This window comes from Triticum aestivum, chromosome 7D (genome assembly GCF_018294505.1).
Source record: "Triticum aestivum cultivar Chinese Spring chromosome 7D, IWGSC CS RefSeq v2.1, whole genome shotgun sequence".
NCBI classification, from domain to species: Eukaryota; Viridiplantae; Streptophyta; class Magnoliopsida; order Poales; family Poaceae; genus Triticum; species Triticum aestivum.
The window spans coordinates 39,218,865-39,234,221 of NC_057814.1; the positions used below are offsets into that span (position 1 = coordinate 39,218,865).

At 45.8% G+C, this 15,357-nt stretch overlaps 1 protein-coding gene across 1 annotated transcript; it reads left to right on the forward strand.

Moving 5' to 3' along the window:
- Window positions 1-5,651: 5,651 nt before the first annotated feature.
- LOC123164460 (uncharacterized) lies at window positions 5,652-10,843 on the forward strand. Its single transcript, XM_044581967.1, has 7 exons — window positions 5,652-5,869; window positions 6,164-6,509; window positions 6,617-6,706; window positions 6,809-6,919; window positions 7,730-7,846; window positions 7,931-9,780; window positions 10,292-10,843. The coding sequence occupies exons 2-6, from the start codon at window positions 6,190-6,192 to the stop codon at window positions 9,363-9,365; spliced, it is 2,073 nt and encodes a 690-aa protein (XP_044437902.1). The 5' UTR covers window positions 5,652-5,869; window positions 6,164-6,189; the 3' UTR covers window positions 9,366-9,780; window positions 10,292-10,843.
- The last annotated feature ends 4,514 nt before the right edge of the window (window positions 10,844-15,357 follow it).

The window sequence follows — 15,357 nt, forward strand, 5'->3', positions numbered from 1 at the left end:
ACAGTCGGAAAGTCTTCGTACACGTGCCCCTAAGGAACCAGCGTCCAGGAGCCGCATTCGTCGCCGTTGAATTTTTGAATCGTTCTGAAGAATTTGACATCAAGTATCGCCATTGCTATGCACGATGAGAAAACCCTAATCTCGCCGTCCCAAAGAGCTGACAGGAATCTATGCCGGAGCTCCGTATAATCCGTCCCAGCGGATGAACTTGAGGATGATCGGAGCCCGGAAGACTGACCCGAAAAAGAAGCGCCGCCCTCCCTCCAAACGCCGCCCTTGCGAGAACTCAACCCCTACTTATCTGCTAGCCGGAGACGGGGCACCAGAAATCCCCTCACCGCCACCGGCCGTCGGAGCGGCAGGCCGGTGTGTGTGGGGGGGGGGGGGGGGGAATCGACAGGCTCGCCATTGGAGATCGAAGAGAGAAAGGCTTTCCATAGTCGCCTTGTGAGAGGGGAAAGAAAAGCAATCTGTAGCTCAAAATTTACCCAGTAGGATATTTTCAAATGTTCCCGTTTAAAAGAAAAAGGAAAACTAGAAATTAGGAAAAGATTGAAAAATATATGAGGAATATTTATCATGAGCTACAGTTGCACATATTGCTGAAACACATATAAGTTCTTTTTCCTCCAAAAAGAAAAAAACGACATATAAGTTTTGCATTGACGGTGACCATTGTGGTGCAGTGGTCGTAGATGATGGGCATCGCGTGGATGTGGCTATATACTGTGACTTTGATTCTTCGAAGATGTTAACCTAGTTGTGTTCGGATGTTTAGTAGTACTAGATAGTTTATTATCACATTCGCAAAAAAGAAAGATACTCCCTCTGTCCACTTTCATAAGGTGTTGTAGACACTTCAGACAGCGTATAAAACAGCTCAATTTTAGTTGTCTGAAACGACTTATAAAAGTGAAGGGAGGAAGTAGTATATTATTGAGTTTGTCGAGATTTTTGTTTATCAAAGCCATGACTAGAGGGCGGCTGGCTTGCTTCGGGAGCAGGGTTTCGTTCCATGTATGGTAGATATGTTGGATAGTGGCAAGTAATCCACATGTGGATTTAGGGCTCTGACAACTGTGGAGATGTTGTAACAAAACCCTGGTCTTTCTTGGTCCTCTTTCTATCTATGATCCCGATACGTTGACCTTTGATGTATCCCTTGAAAAAAAAGCCATAGCGTGTGAGTCACTGACTTGTAAACCGGAATGCGGTGTTTGTATCAAATTATTGTGTTGGGCAAGTCTCCGTGCGTTGGTAGTAGCTCCTAGTATATAAACCAAGGAGAGCGATGAAGAGGTGCAAGGGTTGTGCACCACCAAAATTTCTTGTGGAAACCTCAAGGAAGTTGAGATCATGGAGAAAATTTTCCATTCGAAGATTGACAATTCACGTATATCATCAGCACGCTCGAGCAACTTACCAATACATCAAGAATATATGACCATAACAAAGGTAACTACTCACCTGCAACACCAACATGGGAGGATGAGGCGACCAACTCTTGTACTCGTGTGTTACCTGAGAGACCCCAAGTAGCAAAGGAAGGTGCGACGGTAACGAAAGCTCTAATTAGACGAAGCGCGGTGAATACACTGGCCGCAAGTCGTGGTAAGGACGGTTAATCTAATGCACGAAAATCTCATAACTTTGATCTATCCAAGGTAAAGTGCTTCATCAGATGTGTTACTTTCTGAAGGAATGTTTGTAGCCTAACAAGCCTGAGATCAAGGAAAATTTGGCGAATCAGGAAGACGACGATGATACGTCTCCAACGTATCTATAATTTTTAATTGTTCCATGCTATTATATTATCCATCTAGGATGTTTTATATGCTATTTTATATGATTTTTGGGACTAACCTATTAACCTAGAGCCCAGTACCAGTTTCTGTTTTTTCCTTATTTTTGAGTATCGCAGAAAAGGAAAACCAAATGGAGTCCAATTGACCTGAAAATTGACGGAGATTATTTTTGGACCAGAAGAAGCCCACGGAGCATCGGAGATGAGCCAGAAGAGTCCCGAGGCACCCACGAGGGTGGGGGGTGCGCCCTACCCCCTGGGCGCGCCCCCCTACCTCGTGGCCGCCTCGGAGACCCCCCCTGACTTGTTCCCGACGCCAAAACCTCTTATATATACCCAAACTTCCAGAACATAACCTAGATCGGGAGTTCCGCCGCCGCAAGCCTCTGTAGCCACCGAAAACCAATCTAGACCTGTTCCGGCACCCTGCCGGAGGGGGGGGATCCCTCACTGGTGGCCATCTTCATCATCCCGGCGCTCTCCATGACGAGGAGGGAGTAGTTCACCCTCGGGGCCGAGGGTATGTACCAGTAGCTATGTGTTTGATCTCTCTCTCTCTCTCTCTCTCTCTCTCTCTCTCTCTCTCTCTCTCGTGTTCTTGATTTGGCACGATCTTGATGTATCGCGAGCTTTGCTATTATAGTTGGATCTTATGATGTTTCTCCCCCTCTACTCTCTTGTAATGGATTGAGTTTTTCCTTTGAAGTTATCTTATCGGATTGAGTCTTTAAGGATTTGAGAACACTTGATGTATGTCTTGCATGTGCTTATCTGTGGTGACAATGGGATATTCACGCGATCTACTTGATATATGTTTTGGTGATTAACTTGCGGGTTCCTTAACATTGTGAACTTATGCATAGGGGTTGGCACACGTTTCCGTCTTGACTCTCCGGTAGAAACTTTGGGGCACTCTTTGAAGTTCTTTGTGTTGGTTGAATAGATGAATCTGAGATTGTGTGATGCATATCATATAATCATACCCACGGATACTTGAGGTGACATTGGAGTATCTAGGTGACATTAGGGTTTTGGTTGATTTGTGTCTTAAGGTGTTATTCTAGTACGAACTCTAGGATAGATCGAACGGAAAGAATAGCTTCGTGTTATTTTACTACGGACTCTTAAATAGATCGATCAGAAAGGATAACTTTGAGGTGGTTTTTGTACCCTACAATAATCTCTTCGTTTGTTCTCCGCTATTAGTGACGTTGGAGTGACTCTTTTTGTTGCATGTTGAGGGATAGTTATACGATCCAATTATATTATTATTGTTGAGAGAACTTGCACTAGTGAAAGTATGAACCCTAGGCCTTGTTTCAACATATTGCAATACCGTTTGTGCTCACTTTTATCATTAGTTACCTTGCTGTTTTTATATTTTCAGATTACAAAAACCTATATCTACCATCCATATTGCACTTGTATCACCATCTCTTCGCCGAACTAGTGCACCTATACAATTTACCATTGTATTGGATGTGTTGGGGACACAAGAGACTCTTTGTTATTTGGTTGCAGGGTTGCTTGAGAGAGACCATCTTCATCCTACGCCTCCCACGGATTGATAAACCTTAGGTCATCCACTTGAGGGAAATTTGCTACTGTCCTACAAACCTCTGCACTTGGAGGCCCAATAACGTCTACAAGAAGAAGGTTGTGTAGTAGACATCAGACGACCCAACTCTTCTTATGGTGGAAGGTGCTACTTCACACAAAAAAGGTAAAATCGAAGTTATCCGGGAAACATAACGTGTCATGGTATCTACACACTGTCACACATGTGCATGTAACCACATGAGGGGTGCATGAAGAAATTTCTCGAGCTAGAGCTCTATGTTCAAGATTCGACAATATTTGGTAACAATTCAACAATTGATATTTGCGAGCAAGGGGCCATGTTGTTTGAGTGCTTTACATGCAATATACTCACCAGATCAGAGTATGCTATATTTCACGGCTTTATAACAACAACATCTGTATGGAGCAAATTGACATCATCTACACCATTTGATAACGGTTCAACCGTTGAGATGTTGTTGGAGACGGAGACATGGGTTGGTGTTGTGGACGGAATTGGTGATGATGAAGTGGATGAATATACTCCCAATCAGTCTTTAAGTTCGCGACAATGGCTTTGAACTCCATCGGCCACAGGCAGCATACCCGTAGGATCAACCCCTCTAAGGATGAAAAGTATGGTTCTTTGTTCCGCCCAAGTGGTGAAAAAATACGGGAAAGCCAGGTGTTGTTTTTAGGGCAGTTGATATGATGGTGGCATGTAAAAGGAGGCAACCAGGGGAGCTATGTGGGCATTGCACATCCTACACACGAATCATGGGCCGAGGGAGCATGGGCCCCACATGCCACCATATTGGCCCATCTTGTCTCCGGTGATCTTTTCCTTCAAAAAAGACTGTTGTATTTTATGCTTTATTATTTCTCTCTTCAAAAAATGTTTTTCATGAAACCTTCATTTTTCGGCTTTGATACCTTGCAATAAGAGAGAAAGTAGAGATGAAATTGTAGAATTATAGTTGAGTATGCATATTGAGCAATTTATCTTTATGAAGTTGTCATGCAAAATGCACATATCATGCTTTGACGAAGCTAGTGACCGGCAAGAACTCGGTATGAAGTAATATATGTATGCAAGCCGAATGTGTTACATCGACAGACGTTTGTGTGCGGCTCGTGTAAGGACCATAGAGCCACACTTCTCGAAGCTCCGACGCACCACCAAGATGGTGCTCATGGGATGTGAGAGGAATTTTGGCACCAAGGCATGCTACTTTTATGACACAAACTGGCAATAGGCCAGATTCAGCTCGGGTTGAACGTTATCAAATCCATGAAGACATTCTCTGCCCGCCCAAGGAAAAACTTACGGGCTAAAATTTATGTCCATGACCAAACCCAATGAATGTCCATATCAGGTCCTCTCGACAATGCCACAGGAAAAAAATATAGACTATTTTGAGACTAACAATCCAAACAATATCCAATAATCACAAGTGCACAACACATATTTCACAGTCTAAGAGCAACTCCGACAGCTCACTTATAAGAAACTTATAAATTTAGTGAAAGTTGTCTGAGAGCTACTTTTGCCAGTTCCCGTAAACTTCTTCCCCTAAGTTCATTTTTTAATTAAACGAAAAAAATAAATAATGGCATAGGACCCGCCAATCAGTGGCACATGTGACGCCGCCAGCGAGGCGGTGCGGTGGCCGTTAGAGAGGTTTATATGATCCCCTAAAATAGTTGTAGATGGTTTACGGAACTGTTAGAGAGGTTTGCTCCAACTTCTCGTAAACATCAGTTTTTCTATGGATAGGGGAGCTATTGGAGTTGCTCACAAAATAAGATTGCAAAATATATTAAGTAAGCTCTTAGATCCTCAGAAAATCTCATAGTAGCACGAGTGCACCTTATCAAAGAAGCCTTCGGGTTCTTACAAAATGACAAGCGCAAGTTGTTTCTCATTGAGCGCACATAATTCACTTTTACTTGAAATGCCTATGGTTGTTTGGTTTAAAAGAAAAGATCAACATACAACCCGGATAGTATAGCAAGTTGTTTCTCATCGAGCGCACACAATTCAACATTATGTTTTCTCGTTCATCTAAAAATATATTTTGTGGAGGCAAGAAAAAACCGATGTCCGGCCTAGAAATTGATGCCTAAGCTAACATATTTTCTTTTTCATCCGCAAACAAAAATATTTTTTCTTGTTAGCCTGAAAAATTATTTTGCTCTAAAGAGAGGGGGTGCGCAGGTTATGATTCCAATTATTTCAAAAATGCCCCTAGACTCGAGAGTAAATTACGGAAAGTCTGCCACTGAGCGTATATTCGCACTTTCCTCCCTCGATTTTCCTCTCCTCTCCCGGCTCGTCTCCATCCGCGACGGAGCGGCGGCCTAGGGTTTGCGCCGCGCCGCCTCCCCGCCGACCAGCCCTGCGCGACGCCAACTGCCTCTCCGACCCCCCGAAGAGCGCTGCGCCTCCCGAGGACCAACGGAGCCGGTCCCATCCGTGCCCCCCCTCCCCGGCGAAGCCTAAAGGTGATTTCTTTTTCTGGTCGTGCTGGTATCTCCTGAAAGATCAGAAGTAATTGCGCCCCTCTGTTGGTCCCGTGTCAGAAATTCTATGCCAATTTGTCATACGATTGATGAATTGTCTGAAATTTCATCTTCAACCGAACCTCTGTTCTAGAGTTCGTGTTCTTCTGAACCAGAAATCCTTGGAGCCTCTTGTTTGCATAATTATTCGATGAAGTAAAAAGGACAAATAAACTTTATGGTATATATACTTTCCAGTACCAGAATGTAATTTTTTCTTCTTCTTCTAAAATGCAGTGTCATTGCGGAACAACAGAGGAAGCATGACAGAGGGTGGTATTGTGGTGGCCATCTGCCAGCACGGCGGGGAGTTCACTCCTGGCCCCAATGGGAATCTGGTCTACAAAGGGGGAGAAGCGCACGCCGTTGACGTCTCTCGGGAGATGCCACTGGACAGCTTCAAGGATGAGGTGTCCAAGGTGTTCCATGTCGATGTCACTGACATGTCGTTCAAATACTTCCTGCCAAACAACAACAGAACGCTCATCACAATCTCATGTGATCGGGATTTGCAACGGATGGTTGATTTTACTGCCAGTGCCGCGCAAGTAGACGTTTTTGTCATTAGTACAGGGGAGAACAGGTTTGTCTTGTTCTACTGTTTTGTGTAGCCTTTTTATAGTTCATCTAGAAGAGCTGATATCAAGCATCTCTGATGCGACTGACATTTTTGTTATACTGGGTAACTAGGAGTGTTGTAACTTACACTGGAGCTTCCACTGTTAAAGCTGGATCTAATGCACAGGGTGACAAAAGGAAAAGGCCAGCTTCCAAAAACAAGTAGGTGCTACTGTTCTGATTCTGTTTTTCTAGTGTTATTAGTTATTACTCTTTCACATTATACTCAATGGTCTGTGTGTGTGTGTGTGTGTGTGTCTTCAGGGCATCCAAAAGTAACAAGAAGACCCCAAATGCTACCGGTGCTGCAGTTGAAGCTAATACCCATGATTTCAATCAGCCAAGACCGGTGGAGACTTTAAATGATTACAATGAGTACATTTCTATTGCTACATCTTTGCATTTCTGTTGTGCCTTTGTTGCTACCTTATGACATGTACCTTGGTTACAATCTATTGTGCCCTTCAAAACAGAAACAGGAAATTCAGAATCCCTATTTTTAATGCAGCCTATCTTCAGTCAATTAAATATATGCCTACTTAAAGAGGCGCAGATTGTCAAGTTGTGGTTATCATAGAAAATTAAACCCTACATTATTTGCTGGAGTATTTAGTTCTGCCACCGATACCATCATTTTCATTTATTCATGTTTGGTGAAATCTCTAGTTAAATCTCGCCAGCACCTTGGTTTATAGCATCATTTTGTCTATGAAACAGATCATATCTTCACTAATTTCTGTCTGCCCTCCCTTTCAATTATGGCAACTGTTAATGCATACCTACTAGTATCCCTATAGCCGTTTCTTTTACCTAGTTTCCCGTATGACACTTTCTGTAGTTCACATTGTTATTTGAATGGTTTCATGTTCTGATTGCGTGCCTTAGGTGATTTATTTTGCAGTCTCTGTATTTTGCTGTTACTGCTACTTTTGTTGTTCCTCATTCATTTGAAGGAGTACAGATTTGTTTTTATGAACCCTACTTAGTGTGATCAGTTAATGCTTAGTGAACTGTTAGTTCTTCATAGATAGATGCCCCTCTTGCAGCCACATGATTACGTGTATGTTATCCATTGGTTGGACTGTTATGCACAATTACTTTACTTGTAGATTGTAAGGATCAATCATTTTACTTGTGATATGATGCTGTTTGAAACAAATAATTTGTTTTCCTTGATAAAACTAGGGATTTTCAACTAGAATTTGGACGTGATGTTGCCTTTGCCACCACAGCTGAGGCTGTTTCCTCTGCTCCAGACGTTATGAATCAGGAGAAGCTTGCTCTCGTTGATACCACACAAAGGTAATTATCTAGTCAAGTTATGTCTTGTGCTTTACAAAGTTAGTAAAAATGTAATTTCCAAAGATGCTTGCATGGCTTTTGCAGGGAACTAATTGGGCCTTTTGATGATTCAATCAATGCATATGATGGTTCGGAGATCATAATAGATCCTCCCCAGGAACTTACCAGTAACCCCACTATGTTCTGGGATGACATTATTAAAGGTGTTGGTCAAGAATTTGATAACGTGAAGGATTTCCGAGCTCAGTTGTGCAAGTATTCCATCGCGAAAGGATTTGCGTACCGGTTCATAAAAAATGAAACCACCAGAGTCACTGTGAAGTGTGTTGGGGATGGCTGCACCTGGAGATTGCATGCATCCGAGTCATCTCGTAGCAAGAAGTTTGTTATCAAGAAAATGACTGATGTGCACACATGTGGAGGAGAAGGTGGAGAGGGTCAGCGGCGAGCAACAAGGCAGTGGCTGACTACCATCATTAAGGAGAAACTGCGTGTGAACGCATCACTCAAGCCGAAGGACCTTGTCAAAGAAATATATGAAGAATATGGAGTTCTGCTGACCTATTCACAGGTTTGGCGAGGTAGAGAAGTGGCACAGAAGGAGATGTTTCATGTTATGAGGGAGACATTTGGCCATTTGCCCTGGTACCGTGACAGACTTTTTCAGACTAACCCAGGGAGCTCACTTGAATTGTCTCAGACAGTGGATACACGCCGTGTTTTTATCGCATTCCATGCTTCTTTGCACGGATTTGCAAATGGGTGCAGGCCCCTCCTTTTTCTTGACAAGGTTCCGCTCAAGGCGACAAATGAGTACAAGTTGCTGGTTGCGGCTGCAGTTGATGCAGATGATGGTGTCTTTCCAGTGGCATTTAATGTGGTTGAAGATGAAAGTTATGACAGCTGGGTTTGGTTCTTGATGCAGCTGAGGATTGCTCTCCAATATCACAGCTACCCATTCAATGCTATGGCATTCTTGTCCAATGGACAAAAGGGTCTGGATGCTGCTGTTCCACATGTGTTTGAAGATAGCCACCATGCCTTCTGTTTACATCATATCATGGAGGAATTCAGAGGAGAACTGAGGAAGGGACCATGGTCGCAACAGATAAGAGATGCGATGGTCGAGGATTTTACTCGTGCGGCCGAAGCATGCAGCGTTGATGAGTTTAATGCATCAATTGAGAGCATAAGGAATATATCCACTGAAGCCGCCGACTGGATCATTGCGAGTAAGCCAGAGCATTGGTCAGATGCTGTCTTCACAGGCTGCCGGTATGACCATTTCTCATCAAACATTGTTGATGCATTTAATAACTGGATACCAACAAAGAAGGAGGGGTCCATGGTGCTGATGATAGACTCTCTGAGAATAAAAATAGCGGAGATAATGGAAGCAAGGCGTGAGGCCTGCAAGTCATGGGAAGGGCCTTTAACACCTTCCATGGATTTCAAAGCGCAGGGTGAGATGTCGAAGGCTAGTAAGCTGACCGTGCTGTGCTCTTCCGAGACTGTTTGAAGTGCGGGGCAGCGGTATTTTTGTTGTTAATCTTGCAAATTGGGAATGCACATGTCGGAGGTGGCAACTTTCTGGCCTCCCTTGTATGCATGCTGTTGCTGTGTTTAACAGGATTGGACGATCTTTCTACAACTACTGTTCCAAGTTTTTTAAAATAGAGAGCTACCATATGGCATACTCAGGAACAATCCTCCCAATTCCTGACATGGATACCTTTGATTTTAGTGCTGGGGCAACGATCCCACCTCCCAAGCCACGCACATCAGATAAACCGAGAAGAAAGAGGTTTAATCCCAACAAGGTAACCACTCTTATACGGCTCTGTAGCAGGTGCAAGCAGGCAGGCCACAACAAGGCAACATGTGAAGCCCTTCTGTAGACAAAGCAAAATCTTCATCTGCAGTATGTATAGCAGGTATCTTGTCTTTTGCCGCACATTTTCTCCAATAAAATAACCACTTCCCTTGATCTATCCAGTTAGAAACGTCCTGTTCAAATTGGTCATTTTTTCTTGAAAAGTGACATCTTAAATAGTGGATGGAATTCTTCAGTGATGTTCAGAGTGATTATTGTAATGAAACAAGCCCCACACTGACTCAAACATCAATGTGGATAGTTGAGGGTGTGCACAATTAAATGGTATTGGAGTTCAGGATATGATTTGACTCCGAGAAGCAATATTCCTAGGATTTAAGAGGGGGAACATTGCATGGCGTTTGTCAATTGCACAATCTGTTTTTATTGATATAAAATCGATCTGGTTTTCTTGAATTTTGAGTACTTGCCAACGACCATTGTATCATTGCCTTGCATATTCTCTTTGCTTTCCACTGGTAGCACAGAGGATCACACTGATGACTGGAATTCGGACTGCTGTTGTTTGTCCAATCTGCTTGGCTAACCAAACAATGTTTTTACGGCTGCAGGTTCACTTGGAAGTCTGATGTGGTGAAAGAGAGTTCATGGTAGTCTGTTCACTTGGAAGTCTGATGTGGTGAAAGAGAGTTCATGGTAGTCTGTTCACTTGGAAGTCTGATGTGGTGAAAGATAGTTCATTGTAGTGGCTTCTGTTTTTAGAGGGAAGGGTGGAGATAACACGACATCATTCGATATGATTTTGTTTATATGAAGGGTGTAACTTAAAGTTCTGTAGCGATGGACTACAGATGATGATCCGGTGCTAGCTTCTGGACAGTGTCAACTGAAAACAGAGTAGTCGATGGTTAGCTGTTTAGCTATAGCTGTAGGTTCAGTTATTTTATCCTAGTGTCATAGTATTATTCTCAAATTCTTGTGAATGTCATAGTTCTTGTAGTCAGTTATTGCTCTGCATAGCAGCTGTCTATTCTGGTCAGGATCACTTCTCCTTTGTAGTCCATCAAGCTTTGCTCTCTGTTCTGTTGGGATCATGTATAGTAGATAATAATGATTTTGTGAGCACTTGGGAAGTATATACATTCTCACGATTTGTGTGCAAAGACTAACTGAATCCTAAAACATAGTTTTGCATTGGATTAAGCATTCCATTTTTGTTAAATGACTAAAGGCTCCATGTACTGTTAAGTACTCCATATGTAAAATAGCGATCTAAAAGATCTTATATTTCTTTACAGAGGGAGTATTCAATACTACAAGGAACTCAAGCTCCATGATTTTTGTATGTATGACAGTATAAATCTGTTTTGCGGTAACATAAGAGCGATTCGTTGGATTTGAAGACTGCACCGATTCCCTTCATCAGTGTCTGGAGCAAGCAATCTGAAATGCTTTGCTTCTCTTGCTTTTCAGCATCTCTTGCTTTTCGTTAGTTGTGTGCGAGCTTTAACACTAGCATGAGACAATAGAGAGTGGCACTGTTGTTGTTGGAGATGGTATTGGTGTGGACATCCAATGAGATTAGAGATGAGAAAAGGGATAAAAGGTTCATGGGGACATGAACTGTGTACGCAAAATCATCAAAGGCGATGATTTCCTCCACTGAGTAATAACATTTTTTTATAAGGATCTCTTCCTGCTAATTCTTCTTCGCCTTCTTAATAGGGCATCCACCAAAGGCGATGGCTCCCCTCCGAATTGAACCATGAAGTTCATTCAACCCTCTAGAACATTTCTTTGAACCAAGTTCTGTAGCGCTGGAGATGGTGTCTGGAAACTTTGCTGTAGAACTACTCCCTCGTTACATCATCGGGCAAACGTACTTACTGAAATCTCATGGGCTATTCTTTATTAAGCCCAATGACATCTCTATCAGTACATGGCACCTCTAATGCCTGTGAGTACTTGAGGAGCAAAGCCAATGATGACAAGATATGGCACATTATTGAGGTAGGAAGGAGAGCAAAACGGTAGTTCAATGGCAAGGGTATATGTAAGGATCTCAAATTGTACCATCTCTATTACTAGGCAGTATATAAATATAGGCATTTGGTAGGTATGTCATGACTTCATTGCGAATAACTGTGCCTACTTTCGATATATGTTTATTGAGTTTAATACAATAACACCTAGTTCACACAAGAGTCTACGAAATAGATAGAGAAATCTTAAACTGTATTTCCGGTCTTCTCCTTGCATTTTCTCCAATAAAATAACAACTCTTCTTGATCTATCCAGTTAGAAATATCATGTTCAAATCGTTCAATTTTGCTGGTAAAGTGACATCTTAAATAGTGGACGAAATTCCTCAGTGATGTGTAGAGTGGTTACTGTATATATAACGGGCTCCACATTGACTCAGACATCAATGTCGAATGTCACTGCCTTCCACTAAAAAATTTACTGGAGGACCTCTACTTTTGATAGCTGAGCGTTTTCTCAGTTTAATTTTCACTGCAACTCTAATGCCGTTCAACTTGCGCCTTGAAGAACTAGAATCAGGGCAATGTACCCCCTAGCCCCAACTCGAAGTTGTATTTTCCTACGTGTCATCTTAGATGGCTTCCTCTCCTCCCCCGTCCTTTGTTTTTGTTCCCTCCCATACCGACCCCAAATGTACCCAGAAACATTTTGCTACTCAATACCCCCCGTTGCTTTCAAGCTAGGCACATACTTCAACGTCTGTGGACGAGTATCCGCTGGCCACATCTGTTTCTATTAGTGGGCGGAAGTGCTAGATTTTGACACTCCTTTTATCTTTCAAGTTCACCAAAAGTCTATATTTGGTCCCTTAAGAATTCTGGGGCTTTGTCTTGGAGCTGACTCAGTCACCGGTGCCAGAGGTAGCTTGTTCAGCGTTGCTCCAGAGTGAGATCTATGGACGGCGGCTTGAGGCAGAGGGTACGGATGTGCAGCGGCGACCGTGGATTTATGGCTGGGATGGTAGTCTATGGTACTGTGATGCAGATGACAAATATTCCATTTGCAGGTACGCGTGCGACAGTGTCAGCCTGCTACATCCTGCTACGGCGGATCTCTTCTCGGGCGCGTAGGCAAAGGCTTGGTTCTGCACTGCTTGCGGAATGCCGAGATGGGACTGGGATTGGAATCTTCACATCTGGTGGCGATGACGTGTTTGTTTTGCTGTCTGATTCAGACACCACAGACGAGAACGACCAAACATGTGGACGGTGCCGGAGCGTTCCAAATTGGGATTTGACGGTGTCAGTGAGCTTCCTCCGTCTATCTCGGTTGCAAAGTGCGACGGCGACCTTCACCATTCGGTGTGCTTGTTGGCGACCGGCCTTTTTCGTAGCTTGAGTGTCCGCTTGCGCAAGCATGGTCTTCATTTGCGTGGCACCTCATATCAAGACCATGCTATGTATGTAGCCGCTGGGATCGCGGAAAGTGATGATGACATCACATCTGATGTCAAAAGATGGTTGGTGCTGATATGATTGATGTCATAGCTTGTTGATCATTGTTTTGATCGCTTCAGAGCTTATTTTTCTTTTTACTTCATCAAGGCATAGCTTCGGTCTTGTTTGACTTTGCTAGTTGTCAGTTTGATTTGTGTGTGTGTGTGTGTGTGTTGTTGTTGTTGTTGTTGCATGTGTGCATCTTAGAGCAACTCCACTCGTTCGGCCCCCCAGCGCAGCGGCCGGCGCTATTTCGGACCTTCGTCCGGCGCTTTTTAGGCCCCGGGGGCGATCTAGGTCCCAGCCACGCTCCCAGGCGCCGCCCCTAAGGCGTCGTAAATTCAAACTTGTCCATTTCCGCTACCAAAAAAGCGCCACAAGTCCGGCGATCAGTGCCACAAGTCCGGCGATCAGTTCGGCGATGACCTTACCACAGTTCGGCGATCAATAAAAAGTTCGGCGTTCAAAAGAAAGGACGCGTAGGCAATGCATCAAACGGTGGCGTCGACCTCCGGCATCGGACTGGCGGGAGTCGGCGTGCGCGGGCTGGTCGGCGTCGGCGCGACTTCTGTGCTGGGCGTCGTGGAGGCGTCGCTCGGGCTTGGCGGCGGCGTTGGTGTCGGCGTGGGAGTTGCCGCCGTCGATGACATCTGGTTCAGGATGAGGCCACGCTCCGCCAGGTACCGCTCCTTGACCTGCTCGTCCATCATCGCCATGTCCGCCCCCCCATCAGGAAAGCCAGGTCGTTGTTCCTCTTCTTCGCGGCGATGTTGGTTCGGAGCAGGTCGAGCTTTACGGCGCTGTTCATCATCAACGCCGACCATCGCGCCTCGGTTTTCTCCTCCCTCTGGGCGGCGTGGGTCTTGGCGTCGTCGATGCAATGCTCGATGGACTTTTGCAGACGCGTGGTAGCCGGCGCGACGTCCTTCGCCGACATGGCTCGCTTGTTGCCGTCCGGGCGTCCAACGGTCGCGCCCAGCGTCCGGCTTGTACGTCTCCTTGGCCTTGGCGAGGGTGCGCCGGGGTTTCGCCCACTTCTCACACTTCTCGATCCGGGAGAACACGTGGAGGTACTTGAAATCTTGGTCGGTGCTGCTGTCCTGGCTATACATAGTGAACATCCGGACCATCTGCTCCGAGGAACAATTGTCAGCGACGCACCACGGTGAAAAAAATGAGCGAGAGACCGGCATCATACCTGACCCTCGATGTTGGCGCCGCTCTCCGGGCGAGCCGCGATCTCCTCGACGATCCCATGCCATTTGTTGCATGCCGTTAGGATGAGCGCCCAATGATTCGCCATGGCCTTCGAGCCACGCTGCATGTGGACGCCAGCGAAGTAGGGGTCGACCAGCTTGCATTCGTCGAACTCCGCCTTGATGCGCTCCCAATACGTGTCGACGTTCTGGTTCGTGCCGGTGATCGGGTCGAGGCAGACGATCTTCCATGCTTCGGCGAGGCACTCGTCTTCTTTGGACGCCCACTTGACGCGCGGCTCGTCGGTCCTGGCCGCCCACTTCTTCTTTTTCCTTTTCCTCGCCGGAGCAGGCGCCGGCTCCTCCTCCTCCTCTGGCTCCTCCTCGCCGTAGTCGAGCTCGCCGTCCATGTCGCCGTTGAGGTCCATTGTATCTTCTTGGGCATCGAACCCGGGGAAGGCTGCGGCAGCGGCCGAGCCGGTCGTGATGATGTCGTCCATGTCGGCCTCCATTGCGTCGGGGTTGCCGAGATGCGACGACGAGGCTTGTGAGAAGAGCAGCGCGCCACGACGGAGAGGTGGCGTCGGGGAGGATGCGTAAGCCGGCGGCGAGTAGGTGTACGGGGGGTACTGGACGCCGGCGAATGCGGGTGAGGGTGTGCGCTGGGCGGGGTGGCCATGTGGAAAGGTGATGTTGGGGTTGAACCCGCCGTGCGCGTCACCGTCGGCGTAGCCAGGCGAGGGCGTGCACCCCCAGGGGTGTGGCGACGGCGAGAAGCCGGCCGGCGACCCGATGCTCTGCTGGCTCCAGGGAGCGTGCGGGCCGTGGCCGCCGGGCGGATTCATCATCCCTGCGCGAGACGGCTCTGCTTGTTCCGCCGCGCTGTCTGCCTACTCCGCCGCCGCCCTGTCCCGGGCCTTCTTGGCGTTGGCCCTGTTCCGCCGGTCGGCGGTGACAGCCTCCCGGCGCTGAACCTCCGTCTTCCAGTCGGCGTTTGACATG